Raw genomic sequence first — 21,271 nt, 5'->3', positions numbered from 1 at the left:
CTCATAAAACATCCCCAGCAGATAAGCAGTAACATGTCAACGAGTACTTATTTCTTTTGGAGGGTCCCCATGAGACAAGAAGTCTTCTAGCTGCAGACTGCTGGGGACCACTGACCCTAAAGACAGGAGCCAGAGGGAAGGAGGGGAGGGGCAGAGCTGTCAGCAGAACCTGAGGCAGCAGGACAGGCAGAGGAAGTCAGCTAGGACCATGTCTGTTCACAACCCACAGACCTTGGACCATCACTGTGCCCCCCAGCCTTCAAGCTTCTGGGGCTTCCTCTCCTGCATTCCTTGCCTCAGCTGCTTCTGCAGATCCTTAACCAACTTCCAGAGCACAGAACATGCCAAAGAGTGCAGAGCAGAAGGGCCACCAGGGAAGGAAAGGGCTGAAGAGGGCAAGGACAAATAAGGAAGAATTCATGCACACAGGCTTTTCCTAAGAACTTTATTTCTCAAAAAAAGGGAATAGGGGTGGGGAGAAGATCCAAAGTATTAAAATAATCCTGTAATCTCTGTTCTGGAGGAAAAGGACAGGATGACAAAATAATTCATATAAAAATTTCAGGCATAATTGCTGTAGATATTCCTCCCACTTGGTCGAACACCGTGGAACTTGTCTCAGCTGTCTGTAGCTCAGGTTACAATTGTATCATGGGCCCCGGTGTCTCCTGGTTCATGAGAGGCTGCAGGTGTCTGAGAATTTTATTTACCTACCCCACAAACACATACAGGCCAATCTTCCTGGTGGAAATAACCATTCATTTGGTCACTATTTCTGCTGAGCATTCTAAGTAAAGAAGAGCTGTCCCTCTTTTACGACTGAAGATGATCATGTGTGACAGGGATGAAATGAAATGTGGAAATTTAAGAGGGCAGCCCTAGTACCTACCACATGCCAAGAGACTTTACCTCACTGAGGTGATAAAAAGCAGCCAGAGTTTTCCTGAAGGAAACCAGGCCTTTGTTTCTACCATGGGAGGGAAGTGGACTGAGCAAAGTGAAGGACCCATCTCTAGCAATCACTCTCTTTTCTAAAGATGGGAATGCAGAATGCCAAGATTGACAGTACCAAATTGAGGCAGAAGTACCAAGGAGCCCTTCCCAATCAATGGGCAGACCCTTCTAGGAGGTAGGGACAAAGTCTGGCTTCCTCCTACAGAGGGCCTATTGACTAGTAAAAGTGTGAAGACCTCGTGGGACATTCCTGGTTACTGCCGTCAGTTGGTGTTTCTCTGGGGAACAGGGAGGTTCTCATGAAGGTACTTCAAGCTGCCATGCTCGGAGAAGTCTGAGACCACGTGGTCTTGGCCTCGAAGGAGCCACTTCGTAGTGAGCAGCCCCTCCAGACCCACAGGTCCCCGGGCATGGATCCGTGATGTGCTGATTCCCACTTCAGCTCCTGCAAAGAAGCATGGAGAAAGTGGGGTTCTTTCCACACCCTACTTTCTGTTGTGACTAGACCCATGGCATAATACTTCATTCTCTGTCCTTCTCAGGCCAGGAGGAACCCCCCCTGCCCCATCAGATTGTGCTTCAGTTATTATAGTCAAGGCATAACCATGTGCGAGGTGTGGCCTTTCTTCCGCACTTCATCCCAGTGCATTCTGACAGCTCAGATATGTGATCTCTGCCATCGGTTTAGCACCTCATTTGTGTATCCTATTTTGACATTTGGGCTCGGGAGGGATGAGAGGACAATCTTGTTATTGTGCCCAAGCTGGCCTCAGCCTTCCTGAGTGTCTTGGAATTATTCCTGGCTTTCCCTACATAATCTAAAGAATCTTAGGTAGTGGAGGGTAGGGTCTTAATATTCCATGAAGTCTCAGTATTTGCAGTTACTAAATACATTAACAGTTATTGTTTATTTCCTCTCTCTTGCTCCTAGCTTAGACTCAGGAGTCACCAGAGGTTTCCTGGACCTGGATTAGTGCTGTATGCTGGATTCAGGGGAACTGGGCAAGGGTGGTCAGCACCACCCAGGTTCTGACTTCAGAACACTGAGACCACAGGACTCTGGGCACATCACTAATCTCATCCCTCAAGCTTCAGCTTTACCAGCTAGAAAATTGGTAAAGAATGATTAATTCCCTTCTGCAGAACCCAGTGAGAGAATGCAGGTGATGTGTTTGGCACAGTGAAAGCTCTGCAAGTATTTGTCACTGTCCTTTATATGCCTTCTGGGAACTGGACTCAGCCAGCCTTTTGGGCTGCGGCTCAGAGATGGTGCTGGAAGGATAATGTGTGTCCTTTTGCTTTTCTCACATCCTGGCTTCCCACCTGAGTGCTAGCACACTCAGCCCTTACAAGTATGGAGCTATTTCCTTTTTAGAATGTGATACAAACATCAGTGCAAGTGCTGTGATAATCACACTAAAGCCCCAACAAGAGAGAAAGGAGAACCAAAGACAAACAGCCTATTGGCTAAGAATGACGGGAAATTTCCCTGTAATAACCATTAGAGATCCAGTGAGGACTGCTGCTCTGGGCAGATTATCCATTCAAAAAGTTCAAGGGGATTAAAATGTTTAAGCTACTGAAAGAGTTCTCACGTGCTCACCAAGTGAGTCATCAATGTTTTAATGGAGTTTAGTATAAGTGTACCCTAGGACGACCAGACAGTCTAAATAACCCACACGCTATAGAGAGCTGGTGATTTCATACATAATGGAAGGAGGGAGAAGACTATCTAAGATTTTCATTTCAAAGACTGTTGGAGACATTAACCTTGAAACTTGTGAGCTTTTCTGTGTTGTGTTGTGTGTGTGTGTGTGTGTGTGTGTGTGTGTGTGTGTGTGTGTGTGTGTTGGTGCTAGATCAAAGCCCTCTACCTATTGATTTTTGATGCTGGTACTCGGGCTCAGTGCAGGTCTTGTCCCGTCTTACAGTTCCTATCTCAGAGGCGCCTTGGCTGTGTCACGGAGGCAGTTAGCCTGCAATGGCAGGGTTTTCTTTCTTTTTTTTTTTTTTGCCAGTCCTGGGCCTTGGACTCAGGGCCTGAGCACTGTCCCTGGCTTCTTCCAGCTCAAGGCTAGCACTCTGCCACCTGAGCCACAGCGCCCCTTCTGGCCATTTTCCATATATGTGGTGCTGGGGAATCGAACCGAGAGCTTCATGTGTAGGAGGCAAGCACTCTTGCCACTAGGCCTTATTCCCAGCCCAATGGCAGGGTTTTCAAGGGACCGTGGCATATGAATCTGTCATGGTCTGTGCACAAAGACAAGATGGGCTCTGCTTGTACAGGGTGGGAGCAGTCTGAACACCAGTTGTAGGATTTGGGTCAAATTATGTCATGGCTTTACCTTGTGTCCATGTATGAAAAAGGAATTGTGGGTAACTAGTATTCTTCTCCTTGCCTTTCCTGTCTGCCTCTGTCATTTTCATCACATATAAGGTGGCACAGGGGAGAGGTCTCCAGTTCACCACCATCTTGGGACCACAGGTGAGTCCAAAGGGATTCCTCCTCCCCTGATGAGTCCCTCTTACCCAGTCCAAAGCGGTAGCCATCGGAGAAGCGAGTGCTGGCATTCCAGAACACACAGGCACTGTCTACGTGCTGGAGGAAGAACTCTGCTGTTTTCTCTGCAGGGTAGAGAGAAACAGAGTTAGGATGACCCGTGGGGAATAGCCTTGCTTCCGGTCACTCCCAAGGTACAGAGATGGCAGGGTCCAGGCCAACCGGGGGCCTCCCCAGTTCTCCAGGGAAAGGTTTCATGAGGAAGATGAAGTGAGATGACACTAGGAAACACCCTCAGCACATGCTAGCAGCCATTACTGGTGGTTTCCTGAAGATCACCCGTGAACTGCCTGTGAATACCTCTGAGGCCATATGCTTCCTTCACCATCAACTCTCAAGGCCCTGAACTGTCCCTCATAGAGTATTTGCTGGGTGAGAGTAAATATGCAGAACTGGTTCTGCCATTGCCCTCCTGGGCCTTGGTTTCCTTAGCTATGGAATGGGTTCTTTTAACTACCTGGAAGGTAGTTGCATGGATAGTTAGCAAGGCCTCCGACACCTTCTTTACAGTGCTGCCAACCATCCCTGCCTGCCTCCCCAATGGACTATGGGGCAAAATAAAGAAACAGCACATGTGAAAGCCCTCGGCACAGCACCAAATGTGACTGCGCTGGTGTGTGGGACTGTGTTTTCCTGAAGCTCCTAGGACTGGAGAGCTGCAGACCACCCGCAGATCTGAACTGGACAAATGAGCCGTGCTGGAGCTAGTGCTAGCACACTGACCGTTCTCTGTGACAATGACATCCGTGTGGGAGCTGCCGTACTTGTGGATGTGGTCAATGGCTTCCTGGACGCCATCTACCACCTCAATGCACAGCTCCAGGTCCCCATACTCTGTCCGGAGTGACTTTACTTCCGAGGGGCTGAAGGTCAAGTAGGAAGCAAACTTGGGGCCTGCGTGAATTTTCACCTGGAACAGGGGAAGTTGAGAGACCACAACATAAACATTACAGAAACAAATAAGCAGCAGGGCCTGGGTGACGAGGAACCCATGATGCAGCCTTCAGGGCTGGACTGAACTGACTCTGCTGCTCACTGCCAGGGCGCCCTGCTGGGGGAGAGCTTGCTGGCCACTAGCCAGCGATGGGCCTTCAAGCAAATCGAAGTAAGAGCATTTGGGTGTTACAGTGTGTAAGAAATAACCCCTTACTTGTGGCATTTGGCTAGAAGGCACACTGTACTGCAAAGAGTCCACTCTCTGCAGTGTAGGAGCCAGCTACTGGACTCACACGCACAGATGCATGTCTACTCTCTGCACCCTTTGTGGTGATTTTGTGCAGGTACTGGGGTATGAACTCAGGGGCCTTGCACACTTGCTCAGCTTTTCACTCAAGGCTGGTGCTCTATCATTTGAGCTACATTTCTGGTGCAGCTTTTTGCTGAAAAAGGAGATGGATTCTCATGGACTTTGAACTTCAATGTTCCCCAGTATGAGCCTCTTGAGTAGCTTAGGTGGGAGTCACTGGTGCACGGTTTGTTTTTGAGGTAAGCAGAGCTTGAGGTAATACCTTAGCTGGTCCAGTGAGCTCCAGGCTGTGCACTGCCCCTGCTCCTATTAGGAGTGCAGGGGTCCTCGGCCGCTCACTGACTGCCTGGGCACAGGGCTGACCCCACTGAGGCCCTGCTGTTTCACACTATTCAGGACATGGCACATGCCTAGATTCTTTGGGCAAAGCCCTTGCCTTGATTCCAATGTTAACAAATGGTGTCTGACTTGTCCTTGTAGCTTTGAGGCTCTATCTCAGACATGTTTCTGACCTGGGCTCTCCACCCCCTCTCCACTGCCTCCAGAACTGCAGCCCAACATTGTTCCCTCCTGTACACAAAGCAGGCTTTCCCTCTTGGACACAAAGGCACTGTGATAACTTATTTTGGGTTGAGGCATTTTGAGGCACTCCTCGTTTTGGTGACTGAGGACAGGAAGGGCTTGCTTCCATTAGGACCAAGAGTTTGGTCCTGGCCCAAAGAGAGCTTTCTTCCTATTTGGCACAGTTCACTGGTGGCTGGCACCCATGGGTTCCCCGCCAAATGGGCTGCTAATATAAAACAGGAGCCCAAACGTGAGGAAGCATGTGATTGAACTTCCTTTTACTGTCGGGTGCATTTTCATTTCCAAAACAATTCTTTCACATCTGCACTGGGACTGTGCCGTATCTCTAAGCAGACTGTATTTCTCTTCCAGCAACAGAACGGAAAGGAAGAGACATGTCAGGGTCAAAGCAATCAAGGACAGCGGGCACCTTCCCTACTGCTGTGCTAGCCCGTGTAATTCTGTACTGTGCCTGGCACGGCGGTCCAGTTGGAAGGGCCTCCAGGCAGGAAGTCTAACAGACTGTCCATTTTGCCTTGACAACTTCTATTACTTCGTAGTCATGAATGCAGGACAGAGCACACATGTATGTTTTAAATAAACATGCTGGGTCTGGTTTGTTTACAACCTTCGTAACCTGGTACCAATATAGTCCAGAGAGGACAGTACACAAAACGCTGACCCCAAATATCATAGCATTAAGGACATAAATATTGGCAATAGAAGGCATTTTGGGGGAGCATGAATACATGCACATTTTTGGTTTGAAAACATTTCTGCATAATCTTCAAATGAAACTCAAAAAGGAATGTCTGCTTGGCAGCATAAACTTTGCTTCTAGGATAAAAGCTGGGCGGGGAGTACTCAGTTCGCTCCCTGTCTTTCCTCCGAACTCTCCTGGCACAGAAGGCCCTACATTTTGATAGCTCATCTGACTGCCTGAGGGCGGGCTGTGTCTTACCCACTCTGCACTTCACACAGAACTTCATATGAAGTACAGGCTTGAGACTATGGTAAGTGGCCACTCGTGGTCCAATTACCTTGACAGGGGGAGATATCCTAGCGGTGGGGTCCCGGGCCCCTTACCTGCTCCACTCTCAGCATATCAATGATCTGGTCGAACAGCGGTGTCCTCAGCAGATCCCGGTGGATCAGCAAAGTTTCCAGGGCATTACAGGCAGCCGGATATTCACATTTAGAGTCTCGGACTGAAAGAAGAGCAAAGAATTCTGTCTGTGTACGCGATCCTCAGGCATTCACTACTTTGCCCTCGCTACACGGACTACTTTGCCCTTGCTACACGGTCGACTCTGTCTGGCTCACCAAGTCTGGTGACCTTGTCAACGCTGGCCTCTGAATCCACAAACATGTGGCAGATCCCTTCGCTATGGCCCATCACTGGAATCCCTTTTGCAGCTTTCTGTATGTCTCTGACCAGCTGAGAAGAACCGCGAGGAATGATCAGATCTATCATATTGTCTAGGCGGCAGAGATCTTCAACTTCTTCTCTAGTATTCACCTGAAGAGGGAGCAAATCAAAAGATAAAGATGACATTTTGAGTTAAGTATGGTAGCACACACCTGTAATTCCAGTCATTAGGAGGCTAAGGTAGAGGACTGTGAGTTTGAGATTGGTCTGATCAGACTGTCACAAAACCAAATAGTAAGTAGAGAAGTAGAGCTGTAGTTCAAGTGGCAGAGTGCTAGTCTTGAATACAGAGTCAGAGTCAGTGCCCAGACCCTGAGTTCAAGTCCCAGGACTGGCTCGCACGCACATGCACGTATGCGTACACACACACACATACACACACGAACACACACACACAGAATAGTAGCTTCCCTATCATAGAGCAATATCTGAATATCCTGCTGACTACAAACTTATTCTGAAATGAAGATTAATTTTTTGGCTGTGGGGACTGAAATGACATCCGCGAATGCTAACCAAAGTCTAGCTGCTTTGGTGCTGTCTCTGTGTAACAGAGCATGCGGATGTGGCCCTGCCCTCCCAGAGCTCAGAGTCCAGTACAGAAGGGAAGACAACCACACAGCTAATCATGACTCAGGGCTAGAGAAAGTGCCAGCTGTGAGGATCTCTTCAGTGATTCTCCACCAATTCTCTGTCTGCAACTGCGAGAAAGTCTTAGGTCTTGCTGAGGAGTTGCAGCTTTCCAGAACTTGGTTGGCAATCCCTAACATGGGACCTTGGATGCACTATAAAGTGCTTATGGCAGGACAGTAGGATTATGGCCATTTTGTTTTTTCTTCCTGATTTTTAATTGTGCTTCATATATTATGTTACTTCTATAACAGAAACGGAAATGCATATGTGCCAGAATGTTCATGGCAATTTTATTCCACAGAGCCCCAAATGGGAAACAACCCAAAGACGTCACCAACAGAGGAAAGGATGAACTATAGTATATGGGTGTGACTAGATTATTACAATGCAATGAATGGGAAACCATTGTTAGATGTGGTAATATGGATAAAAGCCATCGACATAAGATGAGCAAAAGGTATACATCATAAAAGTACAATTTTCATTTTACTTTATTTTGCTAGTCCTGGGGCTTGAACTCAGGGCCTAGGCTCTGTCCCTGAGCCTCTCTGTGCTCAAGGCTAGCACTCTACCACTTGAGCCACAGTATCACTTCTGGCTTTTTCTGCTTATGTGGTACTGAGGAATCAAACTCAGGGATTCATGCATGCTAGGCAAGAACTCTACCACTAAGTCACATTCCCAGCCCATAAAAGTACAGTGTGAGTGACTCCATTTCTATGAAATTTAGTAACAGGAAAAAGTAACTGAATGTGTCAGCAGTCAAAAAAGTGGTTGCCTTTGGGTGTGTGTGGGGGTAGAGCACAGTAGCTGGAAAGACAGAAGGGAACTTGCTTGCATGCTGGCACTGGGTTTTAGGTTGGCACGACTCATGGTTATTTATGTGTCTATCTATGGAAAAGGTCACTGAGATCTTACATGGTACTTTAGGTTTGGTGTATCTGTATATGTCACCTCAGATCTGTGTATGTTACTTTAGGTTTGTTACACCTTTGCAGGGAAAAAGGGAGGGAAGAAAAGAGAAGGGAGAGAAAAGGAAGGCAGAGAAGAAAGGAGGGTTAGACAGAGAGGAGGGAGAGGGGAAAGAGAGTGGAAGCCTATCTAAGCTATAAAGCCCTAGAACTGGAATTCAATTCCCTAAAGTCTGAGCTCTCTTTCACCATGCTGCTGCCACATAGAAATCACATTGCTGACACTGGCCAAGCAGTACAACTGGTTGGAGCCGTTCTCCCAGCTGTCAAGAGAATCCTGAGGTGCTAGATGGGGGGGGGGGGGGGGGGGAGGGCTCATATTAAAAAGAGAAGGATCTGGAAGTGGCCCAGGTCCAAATCCACCCACCACAGAAGGGGTGGCTTTGGGTGAATCCTTTTTCCTGGGTCTCTTTTTTTCCCATGGAGGAGATGGGTCCAGTAATTTCCAGAGTTTTCCTTGCAGCACTGTCCTGAGGACTCAATGAACCATAGCTGTTACTATCGAACTTCTCAGGGTAACTCTATACAGTGACCACAGTGACAGAGGTGGCTTCACGATCGCCTTCTTATGCACAATGGATTACAACAAACTCTAAAAGTGGGCCTGCTGAAATGACTCTACATCACTGGAGCAGTGAGAAGAACCTAGGCCTCACACTCAGGGTTTGCCATTCTGTGACTTAAAGAATGAAGACTGAATCAACACCCTTGTGAAACAGCAGGGATGGGGCACAGCTGTCTGGGTGAGGCCCCCTGGCTCTGCTGAATGGTCTAATGCCAGCAGGCTCACAGGATCTGACCCACTCTGGTGGAGCCGGCTGTAGAAGGGCTTTGGTCTAAGCTTTCTTCATGTTCCCTAAGATTTGACTTGGCCCACTCTGGACACCTACCAGCTGAACGGCATCCTTGACGCCATGGATGGAGAGTGCCTCCTGGGTGAGGAGGTGAAGAAGCCGGTTGCTGTGTGCAGCCTCCTTCCCGCCTTTGAGTAGTAAGCCATTACCACTTGCAATAGCCAATGCGGCCACCTGCAGATCAATGGGAACAGCAGTGATCAATGGGAAACACAGAGCAACAATAATGTGAGCATCTGTCCAGCACTCCTTTTACTATGCTCTCACTTTCACATCATTCCAGTGAATTAAATAACTGCTTACCTCACTTTAAATCCAAGCCCAGAGAGGGCGGTGATACCTGAAGGGCACATAGCTCATCAGTGGCAGGTCCGGGAGCCATACCGTGGGTCTGACTTACTCTATGGCTTCCTCAGTATCATGCGTAATCTGACCTGAGTTCAATGGTCACGGCCATGCAGCCCCCACTTGGGCTAGCATGAGGCCAAAGAAGTGTTTCTTCACCTGATTCTGCCCAGGCTGAGCATCACTGCCCCACACATTCTACTCTGATCCTGGAATTGCTTTTCATCTGTTTTGTTTGGTCTGTGGTGCTGCAGACTGAACCTGGGGCCTTACACATACCTGGAAAGTGATCTACCACCGAACTATACCCCAACCTTCTGGTCCTGGAATCGTTCTGAGGGTCAGAATGCCTGATACAAAGAGGATGAACCCTGGAGCTCCTGTCAGCACCTGACAGTGACTGCGGGGACTGCTGGGGAGGGCTCGTGTGCTATGTGTGGTCTCCTGAGAGAAGAGCTAGTTACCCTGCCCAAGCAGAGTTAGTGATATCAACCTGACCATCCTGAGCCTGAAGCTTACTTTTCTGAATGCTCTTGGGATAAAAAAAAAATCATCCTGTTTTGATAGGGCAGGGAAAGCAACTTTACTAAAAAACTGCCTGTCCAGGTTAATCTCCAAGTTAGGAGTTCTTAATCCTCCAGATAAATGCATATGCAGCATATTCTGTATCCAAATTTTAGGATTTGTGGATTCTACATTGCCACTGGGGGCTATCCCAGTAGGAGGAGCCTTGGCAGAAAAGGAAACCCTACTCCCTTGAACAATCAGCTAGGGTAGGTACCTGGTGGCAGGCCCTCTGTGGACAGAGCCCACACACACTCAGGACTATCACCTCTGGGCATTTCTTCAAGGTAGGCATTTGGCTTCAGGGGTGGTATGACGGTCTCAGCCAGGGGCCAAGGGCAGACCTCCAAGAGAGGGGATGTCTGGGTGACAAGCTAGTTGAAAGCCTTCGCACAGAGGTCCACAGAGCATTCCAGACTCCCATGGCCCTCTATGCCTTATACTCAGAGAGTGGAACTGTCATCCTATTGACAGTCAAGTTGGGAGAAAGTCCCAGACTCCTGGAAGTGTTTAAGGGAACCAAGTGAGGCCAATCTCTAGGGCCACCTTGTTTCACAGCATGGTCGCTGGCAGGACCTTTATACATGCGTTCTCAACATTCCTTGAAGAGCACTGCATTCCAGTTTCCATAGAAGTTCTTCTTTTTCTAATTGGTCTGCCTCCAGGAAGCCATCTGAGACACTGATAAGCTAGGAGTCTTTTTCTCATGGGCAAGGCCAGTCATTATGTGAATGACCATAGCAGGCTAGCAAGAACTGGTTGTCAGAGAACAAAGAACACTGAACTAAGATGTTTGGAAACTTACTTTCATGTTGCAAAGCAATGGGTTGACCTGGCTCCAGCAACAGCTCCATCCATACAAATCTGACGGGGTCTCGTGCTTATGCTAGTCCAGCCTGGATGACAATTCTATTTTTGCTTTCCATGTAAATGAGCGACTGCTATGCAACTGAACCCAGCTTGTTACTGGTTGGGATGGAGTCTCACAAACTTTTTATCTGAGCTGGCCACAAACCATAATCCTCTCAATCTCTGCTTCCTAAGCAGGTAGGATTACAGGCATAAACCACTGTGCCCAACTGTGACAGGGATGGTAACCTTTTTAAGATTAAATTTCTTATACTGTATAATGGATATATATATATTCCCTACTTTAGGAAGAATCAGGAACACAGAATACCTTAAGAGCAACCTTAGCCCCCTCCCCCCCAACAAAAAGCATTTCTTTCTCTTTCTTACACTTGCAATAAGTCTTTAGGAGACTCAGATCCAGTGCTAAGAACGTATGCTTCAGTGGCTGGGGATATGGCCTAGTAGCAAGAGTGCTTGCCTTGTATACATGAAGCCCTGGGTTCAATTCCCCAGCACCACATATACAGAAAACGACCAGAAGTGGCGCTGTGGCTCAAGTGGCAGAGTGCTAGCCTTGAGCAAAAAGAAGCCAGGGACAGTGCTCAGGCCCTGAATCCAAGGCCCAGGCCTGGCAAAAAAAAAAAAAAAAAGAATGTATGCTTCAAACCAAATTCATCCCCCTTTCTCCTTAATCACGATCACATACCTGGGGTAGACAGTCAGGGCGAGATTCAAAGATCACCAGCAGAACGCCAATTGGGACAGTCACTTGTTCTAGTTCGAGGTTTTTGGCAATTCGAGTTCGACGTAAAACACGCCTGACACTGTCGTGTGAGGAGGCTGCGATCTGCCGTAGGCCGATGGCCAAGCTGTTCAGCTTAGATGTGGAAAGGCTCAGGCGCTTCAGCAAGGGGGCTGCGAGTCTCCCTGAAACAATGTTGAGGATTTGTGATAAAGAGGCAGTTCTGGGAAGGCTATAGCCATCCACTTGATGTCTTATTGACCATGTGACCGTATTATGGAACTCAGGAGTCTCAGTAAGACAATGATGCACCATTTCCACAGCCTTTTCTGGGGAGCGGTTTGGCAGTGTGAGCCATCATGGAAAGTGTGCCATTCACATCTTGAGGCCAGCATTCTCAGTTCCAGAAGCTTACCATTTGCATAAAAATCTGAATGCAACAAGGATACTTACAAGCATTTCCTAATAGGGAGAAACTGGATTCTATCTCAAGATTCAGCTGGTGGGCTATAATAGTTATTATGCATAATAAGCTGTGATCAATGCCAACTAAGAAACAGCAGGTGTGACATGATTCTAGTACCAATTACTGCAGACATGCATGCACACAGAGATGGCGTAAGGTCTTAAGGACAGACAGGACCTACCTCTGTCTATCTCTATCATTATAAGCCTTTATAATGAGTGAATTGTTGTAAAAGTAGCAACACTGATAGATATATTTTCTTCCGAAATTTAAAAGTTAAATTAGGAGGCTGGGAATGTGGCTTAATGGTAGAGTGCTTGCCTAACATGCATGAAGCCCTAGGTTCGATTTCTCAGCACCACATGTATAGAAAAAAGCCAGAAGTGGCTCTGTGGCTCATCAAGTGGTAGAGAGCTAACCTTGAGCAATATGAAGCCAGGGACAGTGCTCAGGCCCTGAGCTCAAGCCCCAGGACTGATTAAAAAAAAAAGAAGTTAAGTTATAGTAGACTCCTACACAGAATTTTCCTTTTTTTTTTTTTTTTTTTTGCCAGTTTTGGGGCTTGGACTCAGGGCCTGAGCACTGTCCCTGGCTTCTTTTTGCTCAAGGCTAGCACTCTGCCACTAGAGCCACAGCGCCACTTCTGGCTGTTTTCTGTATATGTGGTGCTGGGGAATTGAACCCAGGGCCTCATGTATAGGCGACAAACACTCTTTGCCATTAGGCCATATCCCCAGCCTCCAGAATTTTCCTTAAATTTAAGTAGTATACACAATGTAATTTTGTCTATACACAAACACACCACAAATCATTACTACACAAATAAATCAGAAATCATTACTTTGATTATTGCTAAGATGAAAAAAAACTCATCATTCTACCAACCATTGTTTTATATATAGATATAGACATAGATATGTCCATTTTCTTTATTTTCTTTCATGTGGTAAGAATTGAGTTTTAGTTGTAGTACATGTTTAATGTTGCACTCTAGGTTTTCACCTCACAATGCAAGTATGTTTTCCATGGTTCAAAAATTATTTTAGCCAAACACTGGTGGCTCACTTCTGTAATCTTAGCTACTACTGAGATCTGAGGATTGTGGTTCAAAGTTAGCCCAGGCAGAAAAATCTGTGAGACTCTTATTTCCAACTAACAACCAGAAAACTGGAAGTGTCACTGTGGCTCAAAGTGGTAAAGCACTAGCCTTGAGCAAGAAGAGCTCAGGGACAGCACCCAAGCCCTGAGTATAAGCCCACAACTGACAATAAAATAAAATAAATATTATTTTAATTACTACTAAGTAGTCTGTTGAGTTTATACAACTTAGTGTATGTAACCAAGTCTATGTTACTAGACATTCTTGTTATTTCCAATTTTTCAGTGTGATAAATGATCTTTCCCTAAGAATATTTATATACAGGTCTGTTTTCTCCTCTTGAAATATTTATGTAGGATGAATTCCCTGAATTAGGATCACCGAGTAAAAAGTGGGTTGCCAAGCTTATACATACACAGAATTTTTTATTTTTTTGAGAAAGGGTCTGCTGTCCTCAAACTCGAGATCCTCTTGGCTTAGCCTCCTAAGTAGTTGAGATTATAGGAATGTGCCTCTGCACCTGGCTTAATATTTTAACGCTGTGATATAATATTTGTACATCTTCGTTGAGTACAATACAGAATGCAATACAGATATATGACTCATAATAATAATCAAGTCAGACTAATAAATATTTCCATCTCTCCACACACTAATTTTAACCCCCTGTGTATCCTGTATCTTTCCAAAGAAAACGACTAGAATCAGAAGTCAGAGTTTATCAACAAGTTGTACAACCTGGACCATAGGTCCAGACTTTAGTTCTTTTCCTTTAACTGCAAAGAACTAGATATTTTCAAAGACTTCCATTTCTGAAAATCTACCTTGACTTTCTAATAATACAAAGATTCAAGAGACTCTGTAAACTCTACAGGAGAGCTGAAACAATATTTCCAAGTGTTTTAAGATATGGAAGCAGGACTGGGATGTGACTCAAGTGGTAGAATATTTGCCTAGCAAGCCCAAGTCTCTCAGTTTAATATACATGTGTATCTTCATCCATCCACCCATCCATCCATCCATCCATCGAGGTGTCAGCAGCTCATACCTATAATCCTAGCTACTCAGGAGGCCGGGATCTGAGAATCGTGGTTTAAAGCCAGCCCTGGCAGAAAAGTCTGTGAGACGGTCTCCAATTGACCCAAAAAAGCTGAAAGTGGAGTACTGTAGCTCAAATGGTAGAACTCTAGTTTTGAGCACAAAGGCTCAGGAACAGTCCTGTGACCCTCAGTTCAAGCTCCAGAGCTGGCGTGTGTGCGCACGTGCACACTATCAATCAATCAATCAAATTAATCAATCACTGGAGGCTCATGCCTGTAATCCCACTCAGAAAGCTGAGATCTGAGGATCAAAGTTCAAAACCAGCCCTGGCAGGAAAGTCTGTGAGACTCTTACCTACAATTAACCATCAAAAAGCTAGAAGTGGAGCTGTGGCTCAAGTGGTAGAGCACTAGTCTTGAGCAAAAAAGCTCAGGGACAGTACACAGGCCCCGAGTTCAAGCCCTAGGACTGATAAAGAATAGATGATGAGCCTTGAAATGTTTCTTTGGAGGAAATACCATATGCCTAGACATTAGGGCTAAGGAGATATATGTATTTAAGAGAAAAGGAAATTCAAAGCACAGTAAAGGTTAACCCTATTACCTGAAAGTGGAAATGTCAGAAGAACCAAAGAAGGCTCTAAGTCTTCTGTGGTGCAAGTTCATCTATCCTGCCCACTCCCCACTCTATCCAGAGCACCTGGTACTCACTCTGTGAAGAACTTTAAACTAGTTCATGAACTAAAAGGAACCCACCACTCATTACAGGCTGAACACACTATACTTACAAGCCCTTTATGTGTATCTGTGCTAGAATCCCAGGTCCATCGCTGACCATATATGATGTGGAGCAAGAGGCAGCATATCTCAGAGTTTCAGCTGTCCCTTTGTAAAACAGGAATAATAAGCAACAGCTCCCTCTGATATGCCGTGTCATGATACAGAAATGCAGTCCTGCTTGTAAAGCCCTTTACATGAAGCCTAGTAACAGAATGGCCTCAAGAACTGCTAGCTGTTGTTAGCTGAAATGCTAAAGCAATGAGGCTCTGTTTCCTTTCTTGGTCCTGAACCTGCCACTACAACCTCTGTTCACCTGTGGGGAGCAGGGCTTTACTAAAGTACCTGGGAAAGGTATAAGCACAGAAGGAGATCAAAAAAGGGTACCTGGTATTCACCATGCACCTTGGGTACAGATGATGTGTAATAGGTAACTTCTTTTCCAACAAGCTTGCCTTTAGGTAGACATAAAAATTACTGGTACAATGAATAACAACAATGATAAATAAAACAGAAACTTTCCACAAGCAAGTCTTTACCCTGTGCCTCCTCCAAGTCCTTTTTATTGGCTAACAGGATCTCATCCCTCTGGTCTGTCAACAGGTCTGCCAGGTGATGGATGATTTCTGCTCTCTAGAAGAAAGACAAACCATTGAAACAACCAAACAGCTACGTTAATCCACTAAGACTGCACACCAGTGCACACCAGAAAGCCCAAAAGTGCCAGGCCTTGCCCTTAATGCCAAAGTCACCACTGTAAACTCCTCTTACTTCCTTGCATTCATGTCCCACTACTGTGGCCCCCTTGTTTACCAACCCCCCTGTTTCTTCTCTCTGGTCTTCTTTTACTATTCTTTTTTCTTTTCTTTTCTTTCTTTTACTATTCTTGATCAGTGTAACTAGCAAACCATGGCCCAGCAGTGGGAGCAAGACAGATTATACAATTTGTCCATAAGACAGAGGGCAGAGGGCTGGGAATATGGCCTAGTGGTAGAGTGCTCGCCTTCCATATATGAAGCCCTGGATTGGATTCCCCAGCACCACGTATATAGAAAACGACCAGAAGTGGTGCTGTGGCTCAAGAGGCAGAGTGCTAGCCTTGAGCAAAAAAGAAGCCAGGGACAGTGCTCAGGCCCTGAGTCCCAAGCCCCAGGATTGGCAAAAAACCAAAAACAAACAAAGATAAGAGGGCAGAGTTGGAAATTAAGTGTCATATACACAGCACATCTTTACAAACTTAGGAACGACAGATCATTTAATTGCAGGCAAGTGTAATATATGGTTTTTCTTTTTCTGTCAATTACTAGATGAAGCTGATCAAAGAGGGAAAAAAATAATACAAAACAAAAACAAAAAACAAGCTTGCAGAGACTCTAGGCCTTTTCCCCCTCCCAGACTGGGAAATGTGGCAAAGGACATGGGGATTTCTGAAGGAGCAGAGAAGTGGCTTGAGAGAAAAGCTAGGCTACTACTTTGCTTTCTTTCTCAATTTACAGTAAAATTTAAATTCTCTTCTCCCTTCTCAGGCCAAACTTATATCTCAAGTCCATCTTTACAGGAGTTTCCTGTGTGCTCCTTACCATGTCAGGTCTCAGTGCATCTGCTGCTTAGAGTCTAATTCATGACAATCTGTTGTTTATTAAGAGGGGACTAACTATGGCTCTCAGGTGAGGCAGGAGAGACAGAATGGTGGTGGTGGGGGGGTTACTTTTCCTACACTTCCATGAGTTCATCACATTCATGATGCCTTTGATCAAAACATTCAGGTTATGAAAAAAATCTACCTAAGGGAAAGTAAAATTAAGAAAAAGAAAAAGGTAGAGCAAACCTGAATAAGACCTGTAATTCAGGTAACTATGGGCATGATAGGTAGGTAGACTCCACAGGCTTGACTGCTATACTGAGCCATAAGCATGACTTGCTTTGAAAACTAACAAAACCTTAGGTCAAATTTCTTACCTGCTCAGGTTCCAATGTGGCCAACATCCTCCCTCCGGATCGGGCCATTTCTCCCTGCTGTTCAACAGTAGGACCTGCAAGAACACAGGTGCACACCAGACCGTGGCTGACTCCTTTCCCCAGCACCCCCCACACTTGCTGCAGGCAAGAGGCCCTGAGTCCTGAGGTGCTTGCTTCATATATAATGGGGAGGGGTTAACTCTGGTTAATGAAATGGCAAAAGAACATGGCAGAGTAACTCAGGCATAAATAAACTTTCCTATACTGTTAGTATGCACAACATAATTTGTACCTTTTAAAATTCCTCTCAATTCCACCTTCGCTTATAGGTCCTAATGTGTTTGCCTGTGTGAGCAGATCATAAGGCACTTCTCCCCTTGGCGAGCACAGAGAGAAATGCAAGCACATACCATATATTATACGCCTGTGTATCTCTTGTGCTTACTAGCCTGGGGCATCCAGCACAAACAGAGCAAATGTTTCTTGAAAAACTGGGAGCTTGTTTTGAACCTAGTCATTTTGGAAGGAAAATTTAGCTAAACAGGACAGACAGAACTTTACAAAAGGGCTGGGGATATGGCCTAGTGGCAAGAGCGCTTGCCTCGTATACTTGAAGCCCTGGGTTCGATTCCCCAACACCACATATACAGAAAATGGCCAGGAGTGGCGCTGTGACTCAGGTGGCAGAGTGCTAGCCTTGAGCAAAAAGAAGCCAGGGACAGTGCTCAGGCCCTGAGTCCAAGGCCCAGGACTGGCAAAAAAAAAAAAAAAAGAACTTTTCAAAAGTTAGTCAAAACTCAATTTTGAAAACAATGTTGAAAATCCCAGACTTCACGTCATTATCACTTTTTTTTTTTTTTTAACAGTCCTGGGGCTTGGACTCAGGGCCTGAGCACTGTCCCTGGCTTCTTTTTGCTCAAGGCTATCACTCTACCACTTGAGCCACAGTGCCACTTCTGGCCATTTTCTGTATATGTGGTGCTAAGGAATTGAACCCAGGGCTTCATGTAAATGAGGCAGGCACTCTTGCCACTAAGCCATATCCCCAGCCCTTATTATCACTTTTGTAATCTCTTATCCTAATGCTATAGTGTCACTAGCTGTCACCCATAAGCCTTGGGTTCTTACAAAGAAGGACTTACCAGCAGGCTTTACTTCTGAAAAGAAGGTGCCGACTTTCTTGCCCTCCACGATGTCTGTGATGACATGTCCAGATACTTTTGGATGGGTTCCGTTGGCAATGACAACAGATGTGCCACCTTGCAAAGCCCAGAGAGCTGCTTTCACCTAAGGAACAGGTTAGATTCAAAGAAGAGATTCAAACTCAGCCAGACACATTTTGAACTCACAAAAAAAGATATATAATACAATTTGGTGCTCAGAAAGTTAACACAGGAATGTTCTAACAGCTTACAAGTTTTGGAAATATGTGCAGCCCAACTTCTCTTCCCAGCCCAGCCTGTCCGGTGTTGACTTAAGATGAACAACCTCTCCTTAGAGACTCTTACAGAGGGCTCCTAACTCTGCATTTTGTTTTGCCTGAAACAATGACAGCTCAACAAACAGCATGAGTTTGTGCAGAGTCTGATCGTAAGTAAATTTTGTGCTTTTTTTTTTTTTTTTTTTTGGCATATGAAGCCTTTGTTCTCATCACTGCTATTGCTACATGATTCTGGGCCTTGGGGCATGCAGCTTCTTAGGATAATTAATGGGAGAGAAAGAAATTTTGAAAAGTTTCAACTAATATTTGAGCTGACGATAGAGAATTTATAAGCTATGACAATTATATAGTCCCTATCCTTGAGAAGTTTGCAATATTAATAAAAATACATGTTCAAGTGATTTAACACAGATACAGAATATTCAGCAAGCCTGTATTTAGATATGTGCGTATTTAGGTGTATGTAAAATACCTGAACCATGAATCCTGAAACCATTTTAAAAGGAAGAGGGTTAATACTGTTCAGGCTTTGTCACTGCTATAGGCAGTTCAAGTACCCATCTTACCTTGGCTTCCATGCCACCCATTCCCACTCTAGACTTGGTTCCAAATGTCACAGACTGCTGATCTCCAGGATAAAATATATCAATCAGCTTTGCATCATCTGATCCCGGAGGGCTGTCAAAGAGGCCTACAAAACAGAGGAAAATCAGTGACCCTGCTCTGACAGAAGTGTGTGACCCCTAGGAGCATCCCTGGGTACCTGCTAGGAATGGAGAAAACCACTGTGCCACCACCTGCTTAGCTGGAGAGGAGAACACAGATTCAGGAGCCACGCTATGAAGCAGCTCCAGGACACCTGCTCACAGGCTCTAAGATCCTTTCCCAGCCTCTGAGCATGGCCATATCCTTCCCATGGGATTTACTAACTTGCTCAGAGTCACCCCTGCCACGGCCACTGTACCCCAAGGATATAACTGAAAGCAGGGGAGGCTACTGTAGAAATGGCGTAGCAGTAGTATGCCATTCAATGCGGCTGTTTCCAAGCAGGATAACATGTGAAGCAAGTACTCATGAACTCTCACCATACCCTTTGAAGCAGGCACTAGTTTATACTCCCCATTTTATGAGCGAGTTGCTGTGGAGGCTCAGCTGAGTCAGCAGCAAAGCGCATGACTCTTGGCGTTGGGTCTGGATTTACAAAGCACGTGTCCATTATGTAACTGAGCCAAGGAAAATGGATGTAGACAATGCAAAGTTACAAAGCCCTACAATTTCACTTGGAAAAAAAGGAGTAAAGACCTTAGGAGAGGAAATGAGGGGGCAGAGAAGTCTGAGAAAAATAGGAGTACACTCAAGACCTAAAGGAGACCCTGAGAGGAAGGCACTGTCTTGTTGCTGGAGCCTGGCTGAGGGTCATGTTAGGGGACATCCTGATTTTTCTTCATTGAACAGGGGGAAAAAAAAAATATATATATATACATGGAAATCATGTCCAGTATTAAAAAAAAGCAGATGGAGCTGGGGATATGGCCTAGTGGCAAGAGTGCTTGCCTCATATACATGAGGCCCTGGGTTCAATTCCCCAGCACCACATATACAGAAAATGGCCAGAAGTGGTGCTGTGGCTCAAGTGGCAGAGTGCTAGCCTTGAGCAAAAAGAAGCCAGGGACAGTGCTCAGGCCCTGAGTCCAAGCCCCAGGACTGGCCAAAAAAAATAAAAAATAAAAAGCAGAACAAGCTTTGAGCCTGCCACAAGTACAGGAAAAGGAAGACTAGATTACCCGTAGCCTCTGCCTAGTTCAACTTGTATTCTATAGCTCCCCTAGATTTGGGGCTTGGTTCTTCCTAGACAGTACAGTGCTGTAAGCTGATGGCTTGGACTGAGCAGCTGTTGAGTTTCATGTAACAGTTTAGGTCTGACAATGAGTCAAACCTTCTCCAGAGATGCTGGAGGGACTCCCAGCATTCTGCAATTCTGCCTGCTCTGCCTTGTAACAGTTTCTTAACCCCACCAACAGCAATTTAAAATTTAGATACTCTTCCAAGAATCAGTATTTGGTAGATGACTAATTAAATCAACAGTTAATAGCCCAAGAATGCCAGTGACCAATTCTGGTGTCTGGAGCTGCATCAGGCTATTTAAGTAGAGCCTAATTCTAACTGGGTTGTGAATGATGATTTCATAAACTCCTGTCCTTTACCTGGCTAGGCAGTGTAGGGGAGATAAAAGGTAGATTGTGGGGGAGGGGGACAAGGGGGCTTGAACTCTGGGTCTGGGCGCTGTCCTGGAGTTCTTCAGCTCAAGGCTAGTGCTCTACCACTTGAGCCACACTGTCACTTCCAGTTTTCTGGTGGTTAATTGGAGGTAAGTCTCATGAACTTTCTTGCCTTGGCTGTCTTTGAACTGTGATCCTCAGATCTCAGCCTCCTGAGTAGCTAGGATTAAAGGCATGAGCCACTGGTGCCTGGCAAAAGGTAGTTTTTCAACAAAATACACTGGCCTTGCCTAAGCCCATCTGTATGGCTTTGGATATAAGTACCTAGCACACTATTTGCATGCAGCAGAAGTTCAACAAAAACCTGCTGATTAACCAATATGCCTTCTTCTACAGGCTGGCTCATGCTCACCCAACTTAGCTGTTCCTATCTCAAGGCTTCAAATTTCAGTGGGTAAACAAAGTACCAAGACTTCTCACAGGTAAAGATACAAACATATAGAAAGGGTATCTATCTGACTTGCAGAGACAGATGCATCTAGCTCCTGCCTCCACT

The 21,271-nt window shown here is 45.7% G+C and overlaps 1 protein-coding gene across 2 annotated transcripts in view; it reads right to left on the bottom strand.

Moving 5' to 3' along the window:
• Positions 1 to 437: 437 nt before the first annotated feature.
• The window catches only part of Aldh18a1 (aldehyde dehydrogenase 18 family member A1), a 41,718-nt gene continuing 20,884 nt past the window's right edge, over positions 438 to 21,271 (bottom strand). For both annotated transcript variants that reach the window (XM_048338595.1, XM_048338596.1), the window contains exons 8-18: positions 19,063 to 19,187; positions 18,198 to 18,342; positions 17,056 to 17,129; positions 15,636 to 15,729; positions 11,679 to 11,899; positions 9,248 to 9,385; positions 6,648 to 6,843; positions 6,411 to 6,532; positions 4,238 to 4,424; positions 3,484 to 3,579; positions 438 to 1,399 (exon numbers count right to left, since the gene is read on the bottom strand). In XM_048338595.1, the coding sequence (XP_048194552.1) occupies positions 1,218 to 1,399; positions 3,484 to 3,579; positions 4,238 to 4,424; positions 6,411 to 6,532; positions 6,648 to 6,843; positions 9,248 to 9,385; positions 11,679 to 11,899; positions 15,636 to 15,729; positions 17,056 to 17,129; positions 18,198 to 18,342; positions 19,063 to 19,187 (1,580 nt within the window). In that variant the 3' untranslated portion in view covers positions 438 to 1,217. The remainder of the gene's footprint in view (positions 1,400 to 3,483; positions 3,580 to 4,237; positions 4,425 to 6,410; positions 6,533 to 6,647; positions 6,844 to 9,247; positions 9,386 to 11,678; positions 11,900 to 15,635; positions 15,730 to 17,055; positions 17,130 to 18,197; positions 18,343 to 19,062; positions 19,188 to 21,271) is intronic.

Source organism: Perognathus longimembris, chromosome 2, assembly GCF_023159225.1.
Source record: "Perognathus longimembris pacificus isolate PPM17 chromosome 2, ASM2315922v1, whole genome shotgun sequence".
NCBI lineage: Eukaryota > Metazoa > Chordata > Mammalia > Rodentia > Heteromyidae > Perognathus > Perognathus longimembris.
The sequence above is the reverse complement of the archived record's forward strand: the minus strand, read 5'-3'. Positions and strand labels throughout refer to the sequence as shown.